The 27,933-nt window shown below is 39.4% G+C and overlaps 1 protein-coding gene and 1 non-coding gene across 15 annotated transcripts in view; one reads left to right on the forward strand and one right to left on the reverse strand.

The window, feature by feature from the left end:
* HUWE1 (HECT, UBA and WWE domain containing E3 ubiquitin protein ligase 1) overlaps window positions 1-23,229 on the reverse strand; it is a 153,149-nt gene extending 129,920 nt beyond the window's left edge. For 8 of the 14 annotated variants that reach the window (XM_043897306.1, XM_043897304.1, XM_043897315.1 and 5 more), the window contains exons 1-2: window positions 23,117-23,222; window positions 22,820-22,920 (exon numbers count right to left, since the gene is read on the reverse strand). In XM_043897306.1, coding sequence (XP_043753241.1) covers window positions 22,820-22,826 — 7 coding nt within the window. In that variant the 5' untranslated portion in view covers window positions 22,827-22,920; window positions 23,117-23,222. Of the gene's footprint in view, window positions 1-16,483; window positions 16,621-16,989; window positions 17,107-20,261; window positions 20,393-20,471; window positions 20,680-22,713; window positions 22,921-23,116 lie in introns of those variants that run through there. The other 6 variants (XM_043897308.1, XM_043897311.1, XM_043897309.1 and 3 more) reach the window with 6 other exon arrangements.
* On the forward strand, window positions 13,035-13,348 carry LOC122691136. The gene has a single exon (XR_006340370.1). It is a non-coding gene; the product is annotated as a small nucleolar RNA U85 (small nucleolar RNA).
* Window positions 23,230-27,933: the final 4,704 nt, after the last annotated feature.

The following is a 27,933-nucleotide window of genomic DNA, read 5'->3' on the forward strand; positions in this document are numbered from 1 at the left end:
GTTGAGTTTTAAGCCAGCTTTTTCACTCTTCTCTTTCACCTTTATCAAGAGGCTCTTTAGTTCCTCTTCTCATTCTGCCATGAGAGTATCAGCTGCATATTTAAGGTTGATATTTCTCCCGGCAATCTTGATTCCAGCTTGTGATTCATCCAGCCCGGCATTTTGCATGATGTACTCTGCATAGAAGTTAAATAAGCAGGGTAATAATATACAGCCTTGATGTACTCCTTTCCCAATTCTGAACCAATCTGTTGTTCCATGTCTGGTTCTAACATGCTTCTTGACCTGAATACAGGTTTCTCAGGAGGCAGGTAAGGTGGTCTGGAATTTCCAACTCTTTAAGAATTTTCCACAGTTTGTTGTGATCCACATAGTCAAAAGCTTTAGCATAGTCAATGAAACAGATATTTTTCTGGGATTTCCTTGCTTTTGCTATGACCCAATGGATGACAATTTGACCTCTGGTTCCTCTGCCTTTTCTAAATCCAGCTGGTACATCTGGAAGTTCTCAGTTCACGTCCTGCTCAGTCTAGCTTGAAGGATTTTGAGCATTACTTTGCTAGCATGTGACATGAGTGTAATTGTACATACAGTAGTTTGAACATTCTTTGGCATTACCTTTCTTTGGGATTGGAATGAAAACTGACCTTTTCCAGTCCTGTAGCCACTGCTGAATTTTCCCAATTTGGTGGCATATTGTGTGCAGCACGTTAACAGCATCATCTTTTAGGATTTTAAATAGCTCAGTTGGAACTCCATCACCTCCACTAGCTTTGTTCATAGGAATGCTTCCTAAGGCCCACTTGACTTCACACTCCAGGATGTCTGGCTCTAAGGGAGTGATCACACCACTGTGGTTATCCTGGTCATTAATACCTTTTTTGTATAGCTCTTCTGTGTATTCTTGCCACCTCTTCTTAGTCTCTTCAGTTTCTGTCAGGTCCTTACCGTTTCTGTCCTTTGCTGTACCCATCTTTCCATGAAATGTTCCATTGGTATCTCCAACTTTCTTGAAGAGAGCTCTAGTCTTTCCCATTCTATTGTTTTCTTCTATTTCTTTGCATTGTTCATTTAAGAAGGCCTTCTTATCTCTCCTTGCTATTCTCTGAAACTCTGCATTCAGGTGCGTATATCTTTTCCTTTCTCCTTTGCTTTTCACTTCTCGCCTCAGATATTTGTAAGGCCTTCTCAGACAACCACTTTGCCCTGCTGCATTTCTTTTTCTTGGGGATGGTTTTGGTGACAGCCTCCTTACAACGTTATGAACCTCGATCCACAGTTTTTCACATGCTCTGTCTACCAGATCTAATCCATTGAAATCTATTTGTCATAACCATAAGGGATTTGATTTAGGTCATACCTGAATGGTGTAGTGATTTACCCTACTTTCTTCAATTTAAGCCTGAATTTTGCTCCTTAAGCAATAAGGAGCTCATGATCTGAGCCATAGTTAGTTCCAGGTCTTGTTTTTGCTGACTACAGTGACACCTCAAGAGACTGATCCAGACCTGCTATGAGTGTTTGACAGTTTCCCCTGGAGGTGTGGATTCAAAGTGTCCTTCCACAGGGACAGGGCCCCTGGCAGTAGCAGTCCTGGGAATCCTGGGTTGGCTTCAGTCTTTTTTGGAGGTCGGCAGTAGCTCTAACATTGAGCCTATAGACTTTCCAAGACTGGGTCAACTCAGGCCAAACAACTAACAGCAAGGGAGCACAGTCCCACCCATCAGCAGAATATTGGATTAAAGATTTACTGAGCATGCCCCTGTCCACCAGAGCAAGATTGAGCATATTTCTTTTGCTTAATAAAAATAAAAGCTAGGCTTTAAGGCTTTAAAATATTCTGAAAAAAAGATGTTTATATAAGGGGGAGAGAACTTAGTAATGTATCTATCTGTTACTGTATGCTGTGTGATCACTCACCTAGAGCCAGACATGCTGGAATTCGAGGTCAAGTGGGCCATAAGACTAGAAAAGGTCAGTTTTCATTCCAATCACAAAGAACAGCAATGCCAAAGAATGCTCAAACTACCGCACAATTGCACTAGCAAAGTAATGCTCAAAATTCTCCAAGCCAGGATTCAACAGTACGTGAACCAAGAACTTCCAGATGTTCAAGCTGGATTTAGAAAAGGCAGAGGATCCAGAGATCAAATTGCCAACATCCGTTAGATCATTGAAAAAGCAAGAGAATTCCAGAAAAACATCTACTTCTGCTTTATGGAAAAGAAAATGGCAACCCCCTCTAGTATTCTTGCCTGGAAAATTCTATGGACTGAGGAGCCTGGTAGGCTACAGTCCATGGGGTCGCAAAGAGTCAGACACGACTGAGCGACTTTTTTTTTTTCTTCTGCTTTATTGACTATGCCAGAACCTTTGACTGTGTGGATCACAACAAACTGTGGAAAATTCTTAAAGAGATAGGAATACCAGACCACCTTACCTGCCTCCTGAGAAATCTGTGCAGGTCAATAAGCAACAGTTAGAACCAGACATTGAACAATGGATTGGTTCTAAATCAGGAAAGGAGTGCATCAAGGCTGTATATTGTCACCCTGCTTCTTTAACTTATATGCAGAGTACATCATGCGAAATTCCAGGCTGAATGAAACACAAGCTTGGAATCAAGACTGCCAGGAGAAATATCAATAACCTCAGATATGCAGATGACATCATCCTTATGGCAGAAAAGTGAAGAGGAACTGAAGAGCCTCTTGATGAAGGTGAAAGAGGAGAGTGAAAAAGCTGGCTTAAAACTTAACATTCAAAAAATGAAAATCATGGCATCCGGTCCCATCACTTCATGGCAAATAGATGGGGAAACAATGGAAACAGTGACAGACTTTATTTTCTTGGGCTCTAAAATCACTGCAGATGGTGACTACAGCCATGAAATTAAAAGATGCTTACTCCCTGGGAAAAAAAATACTATGACAAACCTAGACAGCATATTAAAAAGCAAAAACATTACTTTGCCGACAAAGGTCCGTCTAATCAAAGCTATGGTTTTTCCAGTAGTCATGTATGAGAGTTGGACCATAAAGAAAGCTGAGCGCCAAAGAATTCATACTTTTGAACTGTGGAAGTTTTGAACTGTGAACCTTGGAGAAGGCTCTTGAGAGTCCCTTGAACTGCAAGGAGATCAAAGCAATCAATCTTAAAGGAAATCAGTCCTGAATATTCTTTGGAAAGACTGATGCTGAAGCCAAAGCTCCAACACTTTGGCTACCTGATGCAACGAGCCGACTCATTGGAAAAGACCCTGATGCTGGGAAACATTGAGGGTGGGAGAAGGGGGAGACAGAGGATGATGGTCGGGTGGCATCAACAACTCAATGGACTTGAGTTTGAGCAAACTCCAGGAGATGGTGAAGGACAGGGAAGCCTGGCGTGCTGCAGTCCGGCGTGCTGCAACCTTTTGCGGGGTCGCAAAGGGTTGGACATGACTGAGCGACTTGACAACAATACAATTATGATTTTTTACTGGAAGAAAGTAAAAATGAAATAGAGGACAACACAGAATGGAAAGGCCTGGGAATCAGGCTGGGTTTAAATTCCATTTACTAGCTATATAATCTCAGAGAAGTCACTAACTCTTTAAGTCAGTAACCTCTGTAAAATAAACAACACAGTCTATCTTATAGGATAGTGCCTGGCAAAGAGTACACTGTATTATTTTATCTTCTTTTTCTTTTAGCTCCAGATTAATCTAAGGACAGCGATCTTATGCTGGATATCACACACACAGAGGATCAAGAGCCAAAAAAAGGTGTTTTTTCCTTAGCCTTTGTACATGTTATCTGTATATGAAGAACATAAATTATTTATTAATCTCCATATTGTTAGCCTTAAGTACAGGCATAAACTCAACTTTGATGACAAGATTAAGAAGCTCCAGGTCTCATTCTCAAGTTAGTTTTCCAAAGATTAAATAGTCTACTAATGTTGGAGCCATGCCACTTAAGAATCAGCAATTTTAAGTGTATCTCAACTATTCTGAGTTACTTTAAATGAATTTAGAAGGAACAAAGATTCTTTTATATGCTTAAAAGAACAAATTATTTATAGCAATTATCAGCATGGCAGCAAACTGCTTTCAGTACCATGAAAACAATTCCAACTTCCCAGGCTTGTCATGAGGATCAAACTAGTTCATTAACAAGAAAGCTTTAAAACAAAGCCTTTAGAAAAAAGATTACGTCCCAACACATAGACAAAACTGGTTGAGTAAAGTTAGCACCACTACATACAGCCGGGTGCATAGTCATTTCCAACGTTCTTTAAATAAACCATACAATGTGAACAAATCTGCAGCTTTAAAACACTTATAATCGAAAGGTGTTTGCTGAAAATGAACGAACAGTATACAAAGGCACTCAGGTTCCCTGCCACAAACTGACTTTGTGATGTTAGGACAATCTGGGCCTCAAACACATGTAAAATGGAACTATAATATCCCTTAAAACACTATGACACAATGTTATATACATAGTGCTTATAACACTATGCCTTAAGTTCAAGACAAATGTTAAAAGTATTAAAGATGAGCAACCTGAATTATTCTCAAAACCTAAAGAGCAAAGAGTAACTAACTCAGTTTTCTACTTGGTCAAATTGTCAAATTAAAAAGTATTAGATAATGCAGGGAAATATTCCTGTAATCCTGGCAAAGAAACGATCTCCCAAGAAAGAGGTGCAACCTAGAAACCATAAAGAAAAGAATTTGACTACATAAAAATTCTAAACCAAAAAAAAAAAAAATTCTAAACCATATTTTCTGCAACAGGAAAAGGGTTAATACTTCTAACATACAAAGAACTCTCAGAATTCACTAAGACAAATAATCTGATTGAAAACCAAGCAAAAGGGAACTTGCAATTTGCAGAGATTATAACCATTTGCTTATCCTTATTGGTAACTACAATAATGCTAATCAAAGGAAGGACATGCAATTTCTCACTTAAAAACTGGTTAAAATTTAAAAAATCAATAATATCTTGTTTTGGCAAATGTAGGTGGAGAAAAGGACATTCACAAACACTTCAGTGGAAATGGCAATTCAATACAGCCTTTCTGGAGGTCATTTTGGCAGTACCTATCAAAAAAATTAAATGAGTACCACCCTTTAACCCAGAATGAATCTATTTTCAAGGCTCAACAACAGGAAATGATGAAATTATAGCAGAATAATGTTGTGGGATGCAATGCAACCATGAAAAAGAAATGGAGTCCAGCCATATGTTCTAACATAAAAATATGCATAGTACGTAAATGGACAAGCAGTATGTAAATGTTAAAAGGTATAAAATAATATATACATATATATTGTAACAGATATAAAGGAGACTCATTTGTGGGGGGTACTAATTTTTAACTGAAATGTTTATTCTGTTTGAATCTTTTTTAAACAGCAAACAAATTAATTTTCTAATTTAAAACTGCTGAAATGGAAGGAAAAAGATGAGAGTAGAAAACCACTTTAATTTGAAAGTTTAACAAGCAGAAAGTTTAGTCACACTATAGATTTACAGCATGCATAAATATGCATGAAAACATGCAACCAAATCGAATTGATTCATGAAAAAGCTCCAAATTGACCTCATGTTGAAAAGTAACCACCATAGGAAAAGGGCAAAAGAAACAGAACTTTCTTTGGACTTCTGACTTCCTCATTTACTTTTCTACTCCCTTAAATTTCCCCCAATTTGGGGGTTAACTTTCTTATAGGAATGGGGCCAGCACTTCTATGGATGACACCTGCTGGTGTATTTAGAAACAGAGATAAATTCAGTTTTAAGGAAAGATATAGCACAGTGGAAATGTATCAGACCAGATAACTTGGGTTCAATGGCCAACTCTACCAGTAAGCAGCCATATTACCTTGGGCAAGTCTTCTCCCCAAAATCTGTGGCTATAAAATAAGGAGTTTGATATGGATAATATCAAATATTAGGGTCTTATCCAACTCTTCAGTTGGACATGGAAAAGACTACCATTTTAAAAGCCACTGGTAATTTGTTCTGCTAGAGGTAGATATCTGAGTTCACCCATTCAGACAGCATAGCTCTACTTTTAAAAAGCAAAAATCTAAAATGCTTTGTAATAGGGCTGTATTCAAGTGACATCTGTACTTCTCCAGATTATATTTCCTTTTAAGGTTGCCCTCATGGAGACAGGTAACGAAATTTAAGAGGCAGGGAATTGGAACCCCAGATTAGGTCAACAGACTGCAAGGCACTCTAAGCTAGAGTAGTCAAACTAGCCTCTGCAAAATATAGCAGCAGTTATATAGGTATAAGGGGGGGCTTCTCTGATAGTTCAGACAATAAAGAATGTGCCTGCAATGTGAGAGACCTGAGTTTGATCCCTGGATTAGGAAGATCCCCTGGAGAAGGAAATGGCTAACCACTGCAGTATTCTTGCCTGGAGAATTTCATGGACAGAGGAACCTGGTGGGCTACAGTCCATGGCGTCGCAAAGAGTTGGACACGACTCAGTGACTAACACACACACATAGGTATAGTGAGAGAGGCATCTATAGCAAAGATCCTGGATATATCCAGGTTTATGTTCTTCTCTTAGACTAATGTATCAAGGCTTACCCTGAGGTGTTGTAATATTGTAAATCAACATGTATTATATGCTAAACATACCACAGTGAATAAAGCAGGATAGTATTTCTAAAGGGCAACATGGCAACAAGTATCAAAAGTCTTGTTACACTTTTGCATTCCAGTTTTAGAAATTTCTTGAGAAATAAACATGTATGTCACAAAGATTTCTCTTTAGGATGCTCCTATGCTTCCTTCCTTCCTTCAATACTTATTTACCAAATGCCTACTGTGTGCCAGAAAGCACTGATATTGTGAAAAACTAGGACTTAAAGGTTTGAACATAGGGAATTGGTTATAAAATTAGAAATCGTGCATACAATAGCATATAATGTAGCCATTAAACACATTACAGAAGAGATTTCCCTGGTGGTCCAGGCTAAGACTCCACACTCCTAATGCAGGGGGCCTAGGTTCCATCCCTTGTTAGGGCACTAGATCCCACATAGCACAGCTAAAACCCAGTATAGTCACATAAATAAATAAATATTTTTAAAAATTATAGTAGTATAAAATGACAGGGAAAAGAGATCAATTTATTGGGTGGAAATCAAAATTTAAAATACCATGTCTATACTGGTTTGGAGAAACTGCCAAAAATTTTTGGGAACTGAGGAAATTTGAATATGGACTGAATATTAGATAACATTACAAAAAGAACAAATTCCCTAGGTGTGATAACAGTTATGTGGTCTGTAGGTACTTATTCTTAAGACATGCATGCTGAAGGACTTAAGGAAAAGGTGTCATTCTTACTTTATGTGCTTCAGAAAAATTAAAACATGTTTAGGTACATATGAATCAAATATGGCAAATTCTTAACTACTGTTGGATATAGCTGGTGATACACAAATGCTCATTGTGCTCTTCTTTCAGCATTTTTATGCTTGAAACCCATAATGAAAAGTTGGAAGGAAGGTAATAATTTCTTAAAAGACTGGTTTTGAAAAAAAAATATGGGCATGTTACACAGGCATAAAGAAAAGCCTCGGAAAAATGAACTGTGTACAACACGTTAATAGTATTTCTCTCTGAATGGTAGGATTTGGGGAGATTTCTGTACTTATCCATACTTTCCAACAATAAGCCATGTATACTTCTATAATCATGAAGAACATTACTCAAAAATAACTAAAGTTCCATTCCCAAAGAATTCTTAGTAAATCATTTTGCAACTCTAAAGCAGTATGCTAATTATGATACAAGCAATAACAGGTTGTTGGGTGGACACCACGTAGTTTTTGAAATTTCCACTTACATCAGTAATTTATACCACTCTCACAGTATTAAAAACATCAGGCAATTCATGGTAATAACTGCAAGGAAAAGCAGAATGCTGGGTTAAATAAAGTATTATTACCACCCACCCCCAAAGACTTGAAGCAAAAATAAATGTTAAAAGTGATCAATTTGGGAGGGAGAGGGTAGGAAAAAGTTTTTGCCAAATTATTCTTGATACTGCTCAGGATATTTACAATTTCTTATAAACAGGAATGTGAACATTACAAAAAAAGGAAAAAGCTCAAGTTCCTTGATCATTTCTCCCAAATAAACTTATCAACTTACTTTAGTTTAAAATATATATAAACAGCATCACACAGTATATGAAGTGACGTGAAGTGTTAGTTGCTCAGTTGTGTCCGACTCTTTGTGACTCCATGAACTATATATATATATAGCCCACCAGGTTCCTCTACCCATGGAATTCTTTAGGCAAAAATAATAAGAGTGGGTAGTCATTCTTTTCTTGACCCGGGGATTGAACCCGGGTCTCTCACATTGCAGGTGGATTCTTTACCATCTGAGCCACCAAGGAAGCCCTCACATAGTATATATACGATCATGCAACTTGCCCAAATTATCTCCAAAATAGCTGTAGTGATTTGGACCACTTGTGGACAGTATTTAAGACCAGATTCGTCCCTGTGTTTTTGTCATGATTTGATGTTACCAAATTATTTTTTTTGCCAATCTAATGGTTTAAAGAAGATACCATTTTACTTTGCATTTCTGACATTTCGTTTGAATAGCCTTTCTTGTTACTAGACATTTTTAGCTCCTACTCTAGGAAAAGCCTGTAACTAAGCTATGGTTTTTCCAGTAGTCATATATGGAAGTTGAGAGTTAGATCATAAAGAAGGGGGAGTGGCAAAATATTGATGCTTTCCAACTGTGGTGCTGAAGAAGACTCCTGAGAGTCAGCTGGACTTCAAGAAGATCAAACCAATCAATCCTAAAGGAAATCAACCCTGAATATTCATTGGAAGGACTGATGCTGAAACTGAAGGTCCAATACTTTGGCCACCTGATGCAAAGAGCCAACTAAATGGAAAAGATCCTGATGCTGGGAAAGACTGAAGGCAGGAGAAGGGGGCAGCAAAGAATGAGATGGTTAGATAGCATCACAGATTCAATGGACATGGATTTGAGCAAACTCCAGGAGATAATGAAGGACAGAGGTGTGTCTGATGTGCTGCAGGCCATGGGCTAAGTCAGACATGACTTAGTGAGCAAACAACAATTTTCTACTGGATTTATTTTTAAAATGTTATTCTATTATTAAGATGGGAACAAAGTAACCAAAATGTTAAGGTAACTGAGTATCACTGTGGGAATAGGAATCTTTTCCCAAAACAGGAACACATTTTCCAGTTTTTCCTAAATTAATTTAGCAATATAAAATGATAAAGAGGGTAAGAAAAAATTCTTTTAGATGAAAGTATTACTTTCAGGGTACTCTACTATAGGAGTATATAACATCCTGGAAGAGCTCATAAACGGGCTTCCCCGGTGCTCCAGTGGCTAAGACTCCAAGCTCCCAACGCAGGGGGCCTGGGTTCCATCTCTGGTTAGGGAAAGCTAGATCCCACATGCCACCAACTAAGACTCGGCACAACCAAATAAATAAATAAATTATAAAAGAGCACATAAAATCTAGCTCAAAAAAATAAATACATCTAAAGTACAAGTTACGAGAAAATGAAATAATGGTTGAGGGTATTGGTTCATTTGGAATACATTTAACTATTTCATTTGTATAGCATTTTTGAGTTGATATACTTTTCATGTATCTTGTTTAACACTAACAAAATTCTGTGTGATATTTTCTGATGCCTTCCTATAAACTGTTATAGCACATTCTGCTCACTCATGTTATTATACTGATTCCTTTGAGTATGATTTATAAGTCTCCTTCCCCTATAGACCATGCTGCCCTCCATTCTCCAGTTACTCATCTCTGTATTCCTAGTACCTGGCACTACTGAGTATGTTCTCAAATATTTGTTGAGTGAATTGAAAGGATGTAAAGGGTGAGGAAACTAGCTCAGTGATGATGTAATTTGCCCTAAGTAACATAGGTATTAAGTATTTACATAAATTATAATGGCCTTACCTTTGTAGGGTACTCTATATAAAACATTTTAAAATATATCATCTCACTTTAGTGCTCTATGAGGCAGGCTTTATGAATACCATTTTATAGATGAGAATGAAAATTTAGTGATAAACCCTAGGTCCACTCAAAACCTAATTTATATGAAGCTGTCTGTTTACATACTTGATAGATCACTAACTGTGTATAGGAGCCTCTTTCTTTATGTAGCAAACATCTTGGGGGTGGTACAGGGAAGGGAAGCAGAAGGGAGAAGGCAAAATGAAGATAGTTAAAGCAATAGGACAGATGCTGGTGTAGGTTCATCTAAAGACCATAAACTGGTATCGTAGTATCAAACACATATGTCACTTTTGAAATCTAATCTTGGCCCAAAGGTTTTCTTGATATTAGCCTGTATTCATAGAATACAATTGGAGGCTTTCTCACCTATCAGCAGTTTCAAAGGCTGGGAAGGGATACAGAGGTAAGGAGGGTTTTGAAAAACAATAGACATTCACAGATAAAGCAAAGAAAGAAATGATAACACAAAGGAAAACCCTAAAAACTTTAAACATGATTTCACATACAGTCCTAAACTGGACTGTAAGTTTCTCAAGGGCAGAGATTAACTCTCATTCATCTTATGTTCCCAGCTCCTTGTACTTTGAAACACTCAGTGAATGTTTGTTGAACTGAAGAGAGGTAAGATGTGTGAGAGAAAAAGAAGGTATAATATTAACAACAATAACAACAAAGAAATCAACAATGGTTTCTAGTTTATTGAGCACTTACTATGTGCCATATGCTATATTCTATATAATATACGAAACGGTAAAAGTGCTACTCAACTATGTTAACAGTGGTTAACAGTGATGACCATCAGGAAGACTCATGAGTTACTAAGGTTACAGCAGAACCTTGAACAAACTAAAACAGTAGGGGGCTGTGTAGCTGGAGGGTGGGCGATCAAGGCAATCAATGTATTGTACATCACCACAGAACTGGGCAAGACCCTCCAGAGGGTACAAATGTGACTCCAAAGGCTTGGCAATGTGAAAAACTACTCTGGTGGAAAATTCAGTTATCACTGACCAGAGATTTAGCCTCCAAATGATCAAGGAACAAATACCATTCCTCCTTAACCACAGACCTGAAGGATCCAGATAGGCTTTGCTTACTGACCATGAGTTCACCACCATGACTGCCCATCTTTGAGCTGTTAGAGGAATTAAGTGAAATAGTATGTTAAATAAATTACCATATAACCACATACAGAATACACCTACACCTTGCATTTTCACATTTAAAACCCACAAATAAAGTATTTTCCCCAGATGGAGCAACTGATAGGTTATTAAGTTAACCTGTCCAAAGGGACAGAACTAGTTAAATTGCCAGAAAAACATTTAAAAACTGAGCATTTGTCTTTCTTATATAAACTATAAATTATCCCAGCCAACATATGAAAACAAAATGAGAGAGTTAAAACACCATTTTGCAACTCCCAATGAATTAACAAAGAATCTAAGCTTTGGGCAGCAGTGGCTGTTAACATGAAATACAGAGGACAGAACATGCTGAACTATACTAAGTATGCAGTCAACAAATTTCAGTCTGTGGGAAATTCTACAGGTCAAATGGTCTGAGTTCTTCAATAGAAAGCATAAAGAAAAAGGAGAAAGAGAAGATATAGATACTTCTTGACAAGACAAACTTGAGTTTTAAAAAATGGACAAAGTAAATCACACTGTTCAGGGACACACACCTGTATGATTAAAACTATAAAAGAATGCAAAGACGTGACTACTATGAAGTCAGAATAGCAGTTATTTTCCAGACTGAGGCAGGATGCTGTGATGGGGATGGGCACATGGAGGGGTTTCTATGGGTGAAAGGCAAAATTTTATTTCTTGACTTGGGTGGTAGTAACAAAAGCACTTTAAGATAATTTATTAAACCATAAATTTGTTTTGAGGCAGTTTTCCATGTTTGTTTTCTATTTTTCACAATAAAGGGAAAAGACTTTAATCACAGTAAAGCTTCTTACATATGCTAAGATTCCATTTTGTATGAGTGCCCAGAATAGGCAAATCTAGAGACATAAAATAGATTAGTGGTTGCTAAGGAAGGGGAGCCTGGTGGGCTACTGTCCATGGTGTTGCAAAGAGTTGGACATGATTTAGTGACTAAGCAACAACATACTTTAAATGGATGAATTATATGGTATGTGAATTATACCTCAATAAAGCTATTAATAAAATTCTAAGACACCTCAATTAAGTCAAAACACACTTTTAAAACAAAACTGGTCTGGAGCCTGAGAGTCTGCATTTCTGACAAGTTCCCAGATGGTGATGTTGATCTGGGGACCATATTTTGAGAACCTCTGCAATGAAGGATTCCAAATGTGCTCAAAGCTGAAGGCAATACTAATCAGCACTGAAGAGTCAAGTGTTTTACTCAGGGACTGGGAAAGCAGTTCAGAAGAAAAAGTTAACACCTGTTGCCAAGCACTGTTCTATTCCACTTGTTCACTGACCATCAATATCACCATCTTTTTAGGAACTTGTCTGAAATGCAAAACATCGCCCCCCATCCCCAGACCTACAGAATCAAAAACTCCGGGGGTGGGGCCCAGCAATCCGCGTTTTAGCAAGCCCTTCCGGTGACTCTGAACCACTGTTATATGAACTTTATATGCAGGAACTCAGCTAAACTTCAGCTAGTAAGAAATGGAGTCAGAACTTCAATCTGGGAGTCTGGGTTCCTAATCACCGTGCTGAAAGACCTTTCCACCTATTAGAACTCAATCAGCAGAATGCAGTAATAAAGAATTAGTAGTGGAAGTTTAAAAAAACAAAAAAAGGCAAAGACCAGAAGATGGGAATTTCCCGGTGGTTCGGTGGTTATGACTCCATGCTTTCACTACCAAGGGCCCAGGATCCCTGGCTAGGGAACTAAAATCCTGTAAGCCTCGTGGTATGGCCAGAAAAAAAAAGACCAGGAGAAATACACCTCTATCAAGACAGGAAAACAAGAAAACAATTGTAGCAAATAAGGTAATCATTAAAGCAATCTTCCAAATGTGTTCCAAAATATAAGCAGACACGAACTATAATATACCCAAGTATTATACAGAGCAGTGTGTGTTCACTGTAAGGGCAGACCGACAATATTCTTCCTACTTGTGGGCTGCCTCTCTTCAATGGAGGCTGTTCTTCCCGTTGCCAGAGAGAACGTGGGGTAACGAGTGAGAGAGTAGGAATAGGGCATGCTTGGGACATCAGGGTCAGGGATCCAGAGGGCTTAGCCTGTGCTGTGGCCACTGAGAGATAAAACACAGATCTTTGGTAATCTGATGGCTGCAAAAAAAAAAAAAAAAAAAATACCCAAGTATTTCCAGAGCAATAATCTCTGGTACCTAATTACAAGGACTTAAAATCTGTGATATGCTACAGATTGTACATAAATTCATGGCACTATGTTCACACTTACCAATCTTTAAAATCTAAATTATACTAAAAAGTCATTCCAGAATAATTTGCATCTCTACTCCTAGTCTCTTTTAGTCACTACTTGAAGATTAATGAAAAGGAGAACCTGCTTCTTTCATCATCTAAGATGATACAATCAGAATCTTAGAGCTGAAAAACAATTTTCATATTCACCTAGTCCAGTTAGCAATCCAAACTAAATCAATCTACAATATCAATCTCCATTTAAAGAGACATTAATAAGAAGCTGAAAGAAATTCCAGATTTTCTGTAAAATCACATTCTAGAACCAACCCATGTCACCACTGCCAACTTTTTGGGAGAACTAAAGTTGAAAATACTCAGGTTAACAGCCCAAAGAAAACCTACAGTTGTTTTTTACTCAGAGAGAACCACTCCTTCACTAACTAAAAGTGTTTCTATAACCAAGCTGGTCAACAAGTACATCAAGTTTTAGCAACTCAACCTCTATGACACACCAAATGAGAGGGCTTCCAAAGAATCTTCTGAGCTGAGTTATCCCGGACATTAACATAGAAACATTTGGCAACCAGTCATTGAGGAAAGGAGTCAGAGAACAATATAGCAAAAGACCCAATTGCTTGTGACTATCAACTTTACAGATAGTAAGATCGTTGTAAAGTAGCCAAATATTGTTACAGCTACACATCAGATTTTAACAATTTAAACAAACTGCAAGAGAGGTTACATGTAATGTGAAGGGCAAATGTTTTCAAAGCAACCAATTTTAGCATTTCAGAAATACTTTGAATCCATGGTTGAAAACACACAACAAAAAGAAGTAAAAGAAACAGAATTCCTATTGTAAACTTGTAACTCTGGAAACAATTCAAATATCTAAATGCCTAGGGTGTGCAAAGCTCTGTCCACAAAATCTAGTTATCCTAGTTTCACAAACTCAGGATTAGAAGGTTTAAGGGATATTGTTCAAACTTCCTAGCTACAGAAAACTCAGAACAAGGGTAAATATTTAATCACTATATACAATGTGCTCAAATTATTTTGTTGAACAAATGGATTTCACTGTAATTCCCCAAAAATCACTTCTTTAATACTTAGTCAATTTACAACTAAGGATCTGATTTCTCCATTAATGAACAAAGAACCAAAAAGCCTGAACTCATGAACCACAGCACTGGTGATTCACAATGATATTTCATCTCATTATCTCAGAAAACCTTTCCTGTCCCTTCAACTTGTAACCGCACTCATTTTAAAGGTAAGCACAAGTGGCCTTGCTCTTCCCCGACATGTGCTTAAGTCAAAGGCTGGCTGGAGCATTCTAGCTTCCATTCCATTCCAAGTTCCATTCTCAGGTTTTGACCATGGAAGGGACATTTGGTAGATTTTATGATGGCCAATGCTGAACATGGAAAGACATGAACAATTTAAAGGCGTCTATGCTGGGGGAACAGCATTTCCAGAAGGAATAAAATGAAAAAAACAACAGGAAAACTACAGCTGTGTATAATTGCTGAAAAATCAGGATGTTAGTGGAAGCTCTCAAAAATCGTTTAGTATTGCCACTTCAAAAACTATTACAGCCAGAGGAACTCATTACTAAGTCTTAATAGCTTAGAAGTTATGGGTCAGAGCAGCTGAGATACTAACATCAAAGTAATAAGAAGCAACATTATAAGATCGTATACAGATAACTAAACCACCTAAGGAAATTTGAAACCATGATGAAAAACCCTAAAGGCACAATCAGGTCATTATCTAGGAAACATCAGCTTCTTCCACAAGGAGGCCTACTTTTCACATGGAGCAGAAAGCAGGGCCAAGACATGGAACTGAAGTCAGATATCAATTAAATCAGACTCTGTCACAGAAAAAGGAATCCATGACTAGTTATTTTGGGAGAGTGCCTAGGCCAGCAGTATCAACTCCAACTGGGATACAGGAGATTACTGCCATTGTTCCATTATAATGGGGTCCTCCAGGGTCTTTAACCTACTAAGAATGGGTCAGATACCACCGAGAATGTAATCACCAAACGTGGTGGGAAACTCTACAGGATGATTTCTTCAACAAATAAATGGGAAGAAAAAGAAAAGGGAGGGAACATGCAGACTAAAATAGATTTAAGAGATGTATCTATCATCCTTTGTGACAAAAAGACTTTCTTTGGATCCTGATTCAAACAAACTAAAATTTGAACACTAGCTTCATATTTGACATTTTAGAAAATCAGGTAACTTTTTGAGTTGTGGTAATGCTTTTGAAGTTAGGTTTAAAAGAGCCTTTTATGTTTTAAATACAGTCCATGGAAGTCTCTAGGCCAGAATACTGGAATGGGTGGTCTTTCCCTTCTCCAGGGGAATCTTCCCAACCCAGGGATTGAACCCAGGTCTCCCACATTGCAGGCAAGTTCTGTACCAGCTGAGTCACAAGGGGCCCGATCCCTTCTGTAGCGGATCTTCCCAACCCAGGAATCGAACGGTGGTGGGGGGGGGGGGGGGCGCGCGGCGGGGTGGTCGTTACCAACTGAGCAATCAGTGAAGCCCTCAAATACAAATATTTTGCAAATAAAAAAAACAACAGCAGGGGTTTATTTCAAAGTAATCTAGGGGATAGGCATTAAGGGGCTGCAGTGGGTAGAAGTATAGATGAAAAAGAATGGCTGCAAGTTGGTAACTATTAAAGCCAGTAATGGGGTACAGAGGGGGATCATTAGATTATCCAGTTTTTCTATGTTCGAAAAATTCCAAAAAGAATTGGTTAGATGTAATAACCTGCGATTTTATTTTTGAATGATGCTTAGGGTGATTAAAAAGACCATTTACAGATAGAATTCATTTAAACTTTAATTTAGTAATGAGCTCCACTTAAACACAGGAAACAGCCAGTAGTACCACATCAGATCCAGACAATGGAAGAAACCAAAGTAGCCCAATTACAGAATGGAAACACATACACCCCAACCATCTCCATTCCAGGAAATAAAACACAAACACTACCCACAAAGATCCACAAAAACTAACCTAAAATCACAGCCAATCATACTCATCCTGGTGGGAAATCCCAACACTGCTCCAACAGCTTCCTGAACCTTCCTGACCAAGTTGGTCTGCTGGTTCCTCTGGAGTGCTAACCCACTCAGGTCAGACTACAGAAGGACCTACAAAAAAAAGAGGGGGAGAGACACACAACATTTATTAGGGTGTGGGGGAGCTAACCATTATATCAATGTTCAAACACAATCACAGTTATTACCTCTTAAGCAATAGCTCTCACACATCAAGTTGCATTTTTTAGGAACTGCTTTGTTCCTAAATGCTTTGAGGAGCAACAACTCAAAACCAAAGTTAAAGCAATTATTCTAATATGGCATTTAGACAGCACCCCTGAAAACTCTGCTCTCAATCCAAATGAAAGCACAGGGGATACTGATTATTTTACAGACAATTTTCTATCTTTGCTGAGAACTGACATTAAGACAATTTTAAACTTTTTGTGAAAAACATTGCACACATAAATTATTTTTCACCTTCACACATGCTTTTTGGCCATACTGGGAGACAAATGGTAAACACCCTGGAAACTCAGGTTGAACTTTGTCACTGAATGTTAAACAAAGTTTTTAACTGGTATTGCCACTCCTTCCTCTCTTCTCAGAGATCAACCTAGAATAAATTAAATCTTTTAGGTCACACATAGATTATCATTCCCATATTTATTCTAGTTCTGAATGACAAAAGTAAAATTGAGGTTTAATTTCTGAGCACTGCTAGACCCACTGTGTGTAAAAGTCGCTCAGTTGTATCCAACTCTTTGCGACCCCATGAACTATACATACAGCCCATGGAATTCTCCAGGCCAGAGTACTGGAGTGGGTAGCTTTTCCCTTCTCCGGGGGATCTTCCCAAGCCAGGGATCGAACCCAGGTCTCCCATATTGCAGGCAGGTTCTTTACCAGCTGAGCCACAAGGGAAACCCAAGAATACTGGAGTGGGTAGCCGATCCCTTCTCCAGTGGATCTTCCTGATCCAGGAATCGAACGGGGGTCTCCTACATGGCAGGTGGATTCTATACCAACTGAGCTATCAGGGAAGCCCCAGAACCAATGTGAAGAACAATGGTTCTTCACATTCTTGTCCTCCAATGAAAAGGGGGGAAAATTATATGACTTCCAAAGCACTTCAAACTAAATAAAGCACACACTAAAGCACAAAACCAGTGTCTGTGTATAGTTAATTACCAGATGGTTACCTATGGTAAAATTTTAATACTATGTAAACTTTTCACCATCATATTTCAAACCCCATTATCCATCCAAGGTAATTAGTAAAAAGCACTCATTTTAATACTGGCCTAATTAAAATATTAACAGTAAGGAAAACTACATCCAAATTGAATATAGTCACTTCTATTTAGTGTTGAAAAATATAATACAGCAAACACACGACAGGAAGTAGTGTATTAAAGAAATGTCAGCAATTCACTTTGGAAAAGAAGCTTGGTACCCCAAACTTTTCTAAACCCTCTCAGATAGGAATTATCCTGCTCAGGTAAGGTCAAATAACAGATCCCTACTCTGATAAGGGAATGGCAACCCACTCCAGCATCCTTGCCTGGAGAATCCCATGGACAGGAGCCTGCAGGCTATAGTCCACGGGGTCACAAGAGTAGGACACGACTTAATGATTAAACCACCACTACCACTCTGATCTGAGGGACCAAAGAAAGGAGGTAGGGGGAAAGCATTTGAACACTTAAAAACTAACCAGCAGAAGTTCTGCTACTGTGAAAAGTACAGCACCAAATTTCATTACTTTTATAGGGTGAATGACAGGACAGACTACCTTTGAAGGAGTGCAAGAAGGGAGTAGGCAAGGGATGAAACATCCCTTCCAAAAGGTAGAACACTTGGGTGTGGTTCTTGACAGGAACATTATGGCTGGTGGTCACTCCAGGATGGTGATTCTGCACTAAAATTCCTAGACTAGAAGGTCAACATAAGTGGGAATCACATTCATACATAATAAACCACTGGAGATAAAAAGCTTGGCCTACAAGGAGGGAAAAATACACAAAAATGATAGGACTGGCCTAGCAATACACCAAAAATTAACAGTTCTAGAAATATACTAAATTAACAGTTCTTTAACTGTTTCTTTAAACAAAAGCCTCTTCTTTCCCAGGTCATAAAACTACCATATGACACAGATGCATCTGCCAACGTATTCTTACACCAAGAAAAAGTAACCACAGTTTACTGTATATCTATCATAATCCAAGCACTTTATAAGTTGTTTAATTCTAGCAACTATTAAGAGCTACTATCCCCGTTATACACATGAAAAACTGAGAATCTGAAAAGTAATTTCCCCAAGGTCACAAAGTTTGATGTGAACCCAAAGCATTACAGTGTTTCCACCATACCAGGCTGCTTCCCTTGAGTGGGGAATGTTGCTATCTCCTCAATACAGGCAACACTGGGGCTAAAAGAATACAATGTTGGACATGTAATCTAAAAAGGAAACAAATGATAGGGAATTGTCTACAGTAACTGTGGAATGGGATGGGAGTAGAATGGGGCAATGATTGTCAAGAGATAATCTATCAAAGCTATTTTATTTTTTAGCACATGGAGGTGGGTAAATGCTATGGAGCCTAGCAAGAGGCTACTTTCTCTCTAGGGGATTCAGCTCCCAGGAAAACAGCATGGGGTGGGGTGTGGAAATAGAAGGATTAAGAAATCCTTAATGATTACATGAGAAACATGTAAGAGGTGGTTAGCAGCAAAGAGATGTCCAGACCAAAAGGCCACAGGAACTCAAGAGCAAGGCAGGGAAAAGAGGTGGTCCCCAAGTTTGCAAAGGGGATGACGGGTGAGGAAGAAGGACAAAAAGTTGGTTTACTGGAGGGTTATTCTCTACAGTCTCTTTAAAAGTTTTCTTTTCCCTTTTTTGAGGGGAGTGAGGGTTATGACAAGGGAGGGGGGCGTCTAACAGCCCCTAAAACTAAGAGATCACGAAGACAGCAATGATCCAACCACCAACCCAATTCATTGCTCACCTAAGAACGGTTGAGCAGCAGAGTTGGCAGAAATGAGTGCCCTGTCCTCCGATCAGGGTTATACAAACGTAAAAGCTACTATGATTCTATCCACAAAGATGGAATAAATACAGGGAACAAGAAAGGGTCTCTGGTCAACGTCTGTGTCAAGGGGACCGATGAAAGGGGGAGGACGGGACAGGTTAGGGGACTTGGGCTAAGCCCTGCCTTAGCAGACCGGGGAGGGGGTGACAGGGAAAAGCTTTGACTTTCCCACCTAAATACGAGCCTCAAATATTCATATAGAAGAGAAAAATTCAATGGGATGGTGGAATTAGGGGGGAGCATCAAAGCTTGACCTCCTATACCTTAGTTCAAAGACCATGGGGGTTGAGGAAGTAGAGCCTACCTCAAGTAAAACTAGAGGATTCATTTGTCCCCCTTCTTCCGAAGGAGCGGAAAATCGGGCCCACAAAAAGGTAGTGGGAGGAAATCAACAGTCGTTGGATGGTCCCCTCTCCCCCACTGCCCAATCTAACTCCCAACCTTACTCCCCAACGAACTCTAGGACTCCTGCCCCCCATCATTCCCAACCCGCCCACTGCGGCGGCGACAACGGAGGCGTTGACCGATTGGTGGGGTAAAGGCGGGCCCACACGCGGCTGAGGCCCGGGAAATGGTGACGCCTCAACCTACTAGAGAAGGGGTGGTCTTCGCCTCAGGTTCGGCTTATTGGCACCTCGGCTTTTCGCCAATCGTCACCTGCTTAACGTCGGGTATCTGAGAAGCGTCACAAACGCCGAGAGCCAACTCCTCACTCCCGGGTCCTGGCCGGACAGACATCAGCTTCCGCCGCCATCTTAACAGCAGGCAGACCGACCCTAGTCACTGCCCCCCCCCCCCCCCCCGAGCCACCTCCGCCACCGCCAACGGATCCCACGAGGACGTAACCCCGCTCCCGCGAGAACTCACCGGCTAGGTACAGCGCGAGCCGAAGACGCTGCCGCCGCCTCCGCGGCTACTGCAGTCTGTAGCCGAACCACGGCCGCCTCCGCGCGATCCCGCGATAACCCCGACCCGACGGGAACAGCCTGAGCCCAGCCCTTCCCAGACCCCCTCCTCCCACCAAAGCCGAAATCGCTACGGCTCCGCTCTCACCCTACGCGAAGCAAAAAGCAAATGACGCACAACCTCACGAAGAACAGAGGGGCGGAGCCAACCTGCCGCCACCGTCTCCCGCATGCGTCTTAAGAACTATCGCGATAGTACGTTTCTGTCTCTGCGAGACCTTCGAATTCACCGCAGGATGCTGCCCGCGCCTCGCCTTTAGGAAACACGAGATCTCGCGAGACTTAGGGAACTCTCCTAAAAAGGAGAGAGGCGGAGCTCCATGAAAATGACTGAGAGTTTTCAGGGGAAGGGAGGAACCTCCCGTCCTGCAGGGATCTCGCCTACCACGAGGTTTCCGACCCACTGCGGAGCTGGCTGCCAAACCTCGCGATGACACAGCTCAGCGCCAAATCTCGGCCATGTCCTGAAAACTGCCTCCGCCCCCGATCTAAGGTGTCTAGAGCCTAGTGCTTGAGGAAAATTTAAAAAGTCAACCTGTTTATTCTCACGCTTCTGAGCAGAGCTGTACCAATTACCAACTCCATTCTGGAAGAGGAGCAATAGATCTATTGTTACCTGCCTCCACGAATCACATATTATTTTGGACTAACATAAAAGACGTTCAATCTCACAATAAGCACGCAAATGCAAATGCAAACAATGACATAACATTTTTTTGCCCATTAGATAAGAAAAAAAAAATTTTAAGGCAGATAATATTCAGACTCTTTCGCTCGCCGCACTGCAGGCTACTGAATCCATCTTAATCTAACTAAAGGCTCATATCGTTAGTTCTAGCTCCAAAGCCACAAATTTTAACTCCAAAGGCTTTACCTTGGCATAGCCAAAAGATCCAATAAAGTGCTTTTCTCTAAACAAAGAGGTCTGCCCTCTTTGGAAAATTCAAGCTTCCAAGGGGGAGTTGGCGGGGAGTGGGGGGGGGGGGGGAGTGCGTGCTTGAAGCTTTTAATATGGCAGTTTTTCCACGTCTAGCCAACAATGTTTCTCCAATAAATCTTGGAATCCAATTTGGCTCGATTTGTGGGCTTTCCTATTGTAATATATTATTCTGTCTATTCTAACTTATACATTGTTTCTTTAGAATACATTTTAACAGCTGGTAATACCCCATCCTTATCTTTAAAATATTTTCTCGGTTATTCTTAGCCATCTTTTTTTCCGGATGAACTTTAGAATCATATTAAATTCCAAACACTTCGTATATTTATTGAAATTGCATGAATCATATAAATCAACACAGGAAAAAAGGACATCACTACAAAACTGAGCCTTCTTATCCAGAAGCATGGTATCCCCTTTTCCATGTATGCAAATGTTCTTTTATTAGATTCCTCAATAAAGTTTTGCAGTTTACTTCTAGGTATTTTTATTCGTTTTTCTTGCTATTGCGAATGGGCCGTATTAAATTTCCAAAATGCTTACTGCTTATAGACTATTGATATTTAGTTTTGTAATCGGATAAATAAAAATATGTTCAACTTCACTAGTAATCAAGGAAATGCAAATAAAAACAATGACATAACATTTTTTGCCCTTTAAATTCACCAAAATTACAAAGATTGATTATAATTCGTGTTGGCACAACTGTGGAAAAATGGGCACTCTCGCATAACATTGAACAGTGTAAATTAGTATAGCCTTTTGGAAAGAGACAATTTGGACGAATCTATTAAAATTCAAAACGCATATACATTTTGACCCAGCGATTACTCTTCTAAGAATTTCTCCCACAAAAATACTCATACATGAAATATATGTACACACACACACACACACACACAAGCCCATTCATTATAGCATTGCTTGTAATAGCCCCTTCCCTCCCCCAAAAGGGAAACAAGCCAATGTACATCAATCGGGAAATGGTTAAATAAACTGTAGTACAATCATACAATGCAGCTGTTTATAAATGAGGTAAATTTAAATTCCCTGATATAGGAAGATCTACAAGACATATTGTTAAGTTTTTAAGAAGCAATTAGCTGAAATGAGTATGTGTGTGTGTGTAGTGCCATTTAGATACCAAAACCTACATGTACGACGCCTAGTAGTTACCCGCGAAGCCTGCCTGCCAGCCCCTCACCTTCCCCCTCCTCTGAGGCCGCCTTCCACGAACCCCTGAGAGAAATGCCGAAGACCCGGTCTTTACTCCCTCTCTAGGGCCATTTGGCCACGACTAAAGCCGGTACCTCGCATCCCCACTGTCGGCCACTCTCTCGCCGCACTGCCGGCCGCTGCCGGGCTGCCCCCGAGGATGCGGCGAGCTCTCACCACTGGCGCCGGCCGAGGCCTGGGGGAGGGGAGAGAAGGCGGGGTTGAGGGAGGGCTGAGGCAGGCCGCCGGGCCCCTTCACCAGCCTCTCCCTGGCTCCCCCAGGCCGCCACCTCCGCTCTTCGGCGCAGGGTCCCGTGGAAACAACCCCAGCGAGAAGCCGAGGACTGCCGCGAGAGCAGAGCCCGCCCCCCAACCCGGAGGAAGATGCTCACCTCCGCGGCACTAGCTCCGCGGGGCCCGCAGGAGCGTGCCGAGTCCGCGGCCCTGTTTCAGACCTGCTCCCCTCGCTTACCCTCCGCGGAAAACCTCCCCCTCCGCCTCTCCTCACACTCGGTCTAAGGCTCCTCCCCCAGCTCGAGAAACCCCGCCTCTGCCCCTTGGGAGGGCGCTCCCTCAGCGGTGAAACCGGGTGCCTTGGTGGCGATCGCGCCTGAGCTATTCCAGGCGCTGCAAACCCAACCATAAAGACTAGTAGGGTCGCTAAGGAATTTGGATTTGATTCGAGGTAGGATGGAAACCGCTGAAGGGTGACGTGATTTGATTTGACTAATGTTTAAAAATTAATCTCTCTCCAGCTGCCTAGCGAAGAACGGGGGGCGAGAGGGTAAGAGGGGACCCAGTGTGGAGGGCGCCTACCACAGCGAGCTTACACGGGTAAACCCTTAGAACACTTACTTCAGGAACGTAGTGAGTCCTCAAAAAAATTCTGTTTTTCTCCTTGGTGTTATTTGGGGTGAGTGCGATTGGCCAAGAGCTTATAGAGGATCTACATCTGTGAATGCATAGGAATAAAAAAGGATCAGGTAGGAGTTACCTCTATTAACCGTTCTTTTTCTGGGGTGCAGAATAAAATTGAAAAGAGAGAAGGGAGCTTTGACTCGAAACTCTAGATACTCCTGTAAGGTTTGAATTTTTAACTAAAAGCATGTATTAACTCAGTACTTTAAAGTATAGAGACAAAAGCACTATCTGAGGTACTCTTTTTAAAATTTAAAAATTTCAAGTTATTTTTAATTGGAGTATAATTGCTTTACAATGTTGTGTTGGTTTCTGCTGTACAACACGAATTGGCCATAAGTAGACATATATCCCTTCCCTCTTGCCTCCCTCCCACCCCCCCTACAAGTATTCTTAAGATATAGAGGAAATAAAAACTGTAATTTTACCCTCTCGTTTCAATTCCAACCCTCCAGAGCAGTGGTTCATGCCCCAAACTGAGAATTTGATGAATGTATCCACTGCCTGTCAAATATATATATATTTAGACATAAACTTTTGTGTATAATCTCAGCATTATGGAGGCCCTTTTGAGATAGACTGACCTATTAAATACACTTAAAATGCTATTTTAATAGGCGGCTGTTATTCCATTGTAATGCTAATTATTTATTTAAGCAAGACTCAATGTTTGTGGCTTTTTTTAATTGTAAGAAATACAAACATGAAATTTGATGTAACTAAATATTTGCATATTTCTGAGACTTTTCTTAAGGAGAGATTTGTAGAAATGTAGTTAGGATCCCACCAGAAATATATGAGAATTCCAGTTTATTCAAATATTCCCATACTCTCACCAATATTACCATTATAGTTTTCAAAAAGCCTTTTAATAGGGACTTTATTTTTAAATTTTTATTTATTTATTTATATTTGGCTGTGTTGGGTCTTATGCACTGGCTTTCTCTAGTTGAGACAAGCCAGAGCTACTCATTACAGTGCACAGGCTTCTTATTGTGGTGGCTTCTCTTGTTGTGGAGTACAGGCTCTAGGCACTCCACGCTTCAGTAGTTTCGCCTCCAGGGCTCTAGAAGATGGGTTTAGTTGCTCATTGGCCTGTGGAATCTTCCCGGACCAGGGACTGAATCTGTGTCCCCTGCATTGGCAGGAAGATTCTTTTCCACTGACCCATCTTGCGTGCTCCTGCTCAGTCACTCTCAGTCGGGTCCAACTCCGCGACCGCATGCACTATAGCCGGCTAAGCTCCTCTGTTCATGGAATTTTTCAGGCCAGGGACTTTGATTTTAATTCCAATCTCTCACAGCATCTACATTAATTCTGATAATCCATCATCTCTACTCTTAATTCTAACCCTTACATTTCTATTGTCAATTCCTAGGCCCCACAACATCTAGTTCCCCAACTCCTAATTCTAAAATCTCACATACCTAACAATTCTAGTTTTAATTTTAGTCTGGAGACCCCTTTAGTTCTCTTGCCAACTCCACTCCTTTTACAGTCCTAATTTCAAGTAACATCTACACACACACACACACAGACACCAGCTGTTTCTATTTTTTAAATTGTAGACTATTCAGAAATTATATGAAAGCATAAAAAAGATCCAACCCAGAGACTGAACCCACATCTCCTACATCTCTAGCATTGGCAGGCGGATTCTTTACCACTGAGCCACCTGGGAAGCCCCTATGCATTATATATATATATATATATTTTTTCCTAATCAAAAATATCATAGCATGTTATTTGATAACCTAGTGAATATTTGTCATGTCATAAAATGTTTGTCAATAACATAATTTTAATGGCAACATGAAGCATTCCTTTCTTTAACATAATTTTAATGGCAACATGAAGCATTCCTTTCTTTAACATAATTTTAATGGCAACATGAAGCATTCCTTTCTTTAACATAATTTTAATGGCAACATGAAGCATTCCTTTCTTTAACATAATTTTAATGGCAACATGAAGCATTCCTTTCTTTAACATAATTTTAATGGCAACATGAAGCATTCCTTTCTTTAACATAATTTTAATGGCAACATGAAGCATTTCCTTTCTTTAATGTGTAATTAGCTTTTTGTTCTTTTTTCATTTTAAAAATGTTTGCCTGATTACACATAAATGAATACATTGTTGCAAAACACTCAAAATAGAAACATGTAAAGTTCCTCTTATATATACATATAGAAATTTTGTTTCATTTTTTACTTTTTAAAAATATGAATGATGTTCTATTTTATGTATCATTTTAATTGCTGTATTTGATTACTATGTCTCAAAATCTTTCCATGTCACTATGTATAAGTCTACCTCATTTTTTAACATACTGCACAGCAGTCCATTAAATGAATGTACTAGAGTTATTTAAGTCCCTGATGGCTCAGTCAGTAAAGAATCCCCTCACAATGCAGGAGACAGCCTGCAATACAGTAGACCCAGGTTTATTTCCTGAGCGGGAAGATTCCCTGGAGAAAGAAATAGCAACTCAATCCAGTGTTTTTGCCTGGAGAATCCCATAGACAGAGGAGCCTGGCAGGCTACAGTCCATGGGTTGCAAAAGTTGGACACCACTTGGTAACTAAGCCACCATCACCACATCTATTGATAGATATAAATTGTTTTCAATCTTATACTGTTACAGTACTTTTTTTTTTATAGTGCTGCAATGAAGAATGTGTACATGCTTTTTTGTGCATATGCTAAAGTATTTCTATAAGATAAATATGAAGAAGTAAAATAGGTGGCTCAAACAGCACATTTTGGAATTTTAATAGGTAAAGCCAAACTGCCATTCCAAAAGACCCAGTTTGCACCTCCACCAGCAGTGAATAAGAATAACTATTTCCCTAAATTTTTATCCACGCCGGTATTATTTCAATGTTGTACCAATGTGATGGTTGAAAAATGTCTCCTTATTTGCATTTCCCTGTTTATTATCGAAGTTAAGGAATGTTTTCATATATTTGTTGGCTATTTGCTTGTGTTATTTTGTGACTTTGCCTATTCATATAATTTATCTGTTTTCCAGTTCGATTGTTTGACTTATTAAATTATGTAGTCTGGATATGAGTATTTGTTACAAGTGTTGGAAGTTTTTTTTAATTAGAGGATAATTGCTTTTCAATGTTGTGTTGGTTTCTGCTGTACAACAATGTAAGTCAGCCATACATACTTCCCCTCCCTCTTGAATCTCCCTCCTATCCAACCCCCACCCCCATTGTGCTGGAAATTTTTTTGCAGACTTTCCTTATTTTTAAACTTTGCTTTTGGGGTCTTTTGGGGTATAGATGTTTTACATGTTGGTGTGTTCAAATTTATCAATCATTTCTTTTATGGCTTTTGCATTTTAAATCTTGCATAAGAATACTTTTCTACTCCAAGATTAGAAACATTGTTTCTGTATTTCCTTGTAATACTTTAGAATTTTATAGATTTAACTCTAATTTGGGGGGATTTTTTTGGTAAATATTTTTCAGTTATATGTTCTAACAATGGTATGCTTCATAGGTGGATATCATTCCATTGTAATACTAATTACCTATTAGTATTTTTTTATAGGGCCCTAAGCATTGATTGAACAGATTCATTCTTTCCATCGATCAAAAACCAATTTCTAAGGAGATATATATAGTTTTGAATGTAAATTATCAGTTCAATAGTCCTAAAATCTATACCAGCATCAATACCATACTTTTTTAAAAAAAATATTTGAGCTTTAAATTATTATTTCATCTCTGCTAGGGCAAGCTCCCCTGTCTTTTTTCCCCACAGATTTCTTGGCTATTCTAGTGCATTTTCTTTTTCAGATAAATTTTTAAATTAACTGGTAAAGTTATATAAGAATTCCTTTTGGGCTTTATATTGAAAAAATCTATTTCATCAAATGGGCGTAGGATATTATATTTGACAAACCAGTCTTTTATTGTCAGATACTCATGTTGTTTCTAATTGTCCACTGTTAATAAGCAATTCTCTAAAGGACGTTTAGAAAAATCTTTCCTTACCACTATAATTATTTAACTACAATAAATTTTAGCAAGGCACAGCATATCCACATTTTGGGAGAGGTTGATAGGCATTGCTCAGTGTACTTTGAGAAACATTTTACCAATTTATTAATACATTTCCATGAGGTGTATGGGGTGTCATCTCCCTATCCTGCTCAATGACTGGGCCATTAATTTCGAACTTCTGAAAATTTTATAGAACCCAGGTTTGATTCCTGGGTTGGGAAGATCCCCTGGAGAAGGAAATGGCAACCCACTGCAGTATTCTTACCAGGAGA

This window comes from Cervus elaphus, chromosome X (assembly GCF_910594005.1).
Source record: "Cervus elaphus chromosome X, mCerEla1.1, whole genome shotgun sequence".
Taxonomy (NCBI): Eukaryota; Metazoa; Chordata; class Mammalia; order Artiodactyla; family Cervidae; genus Cervus; species Cervus elaphus.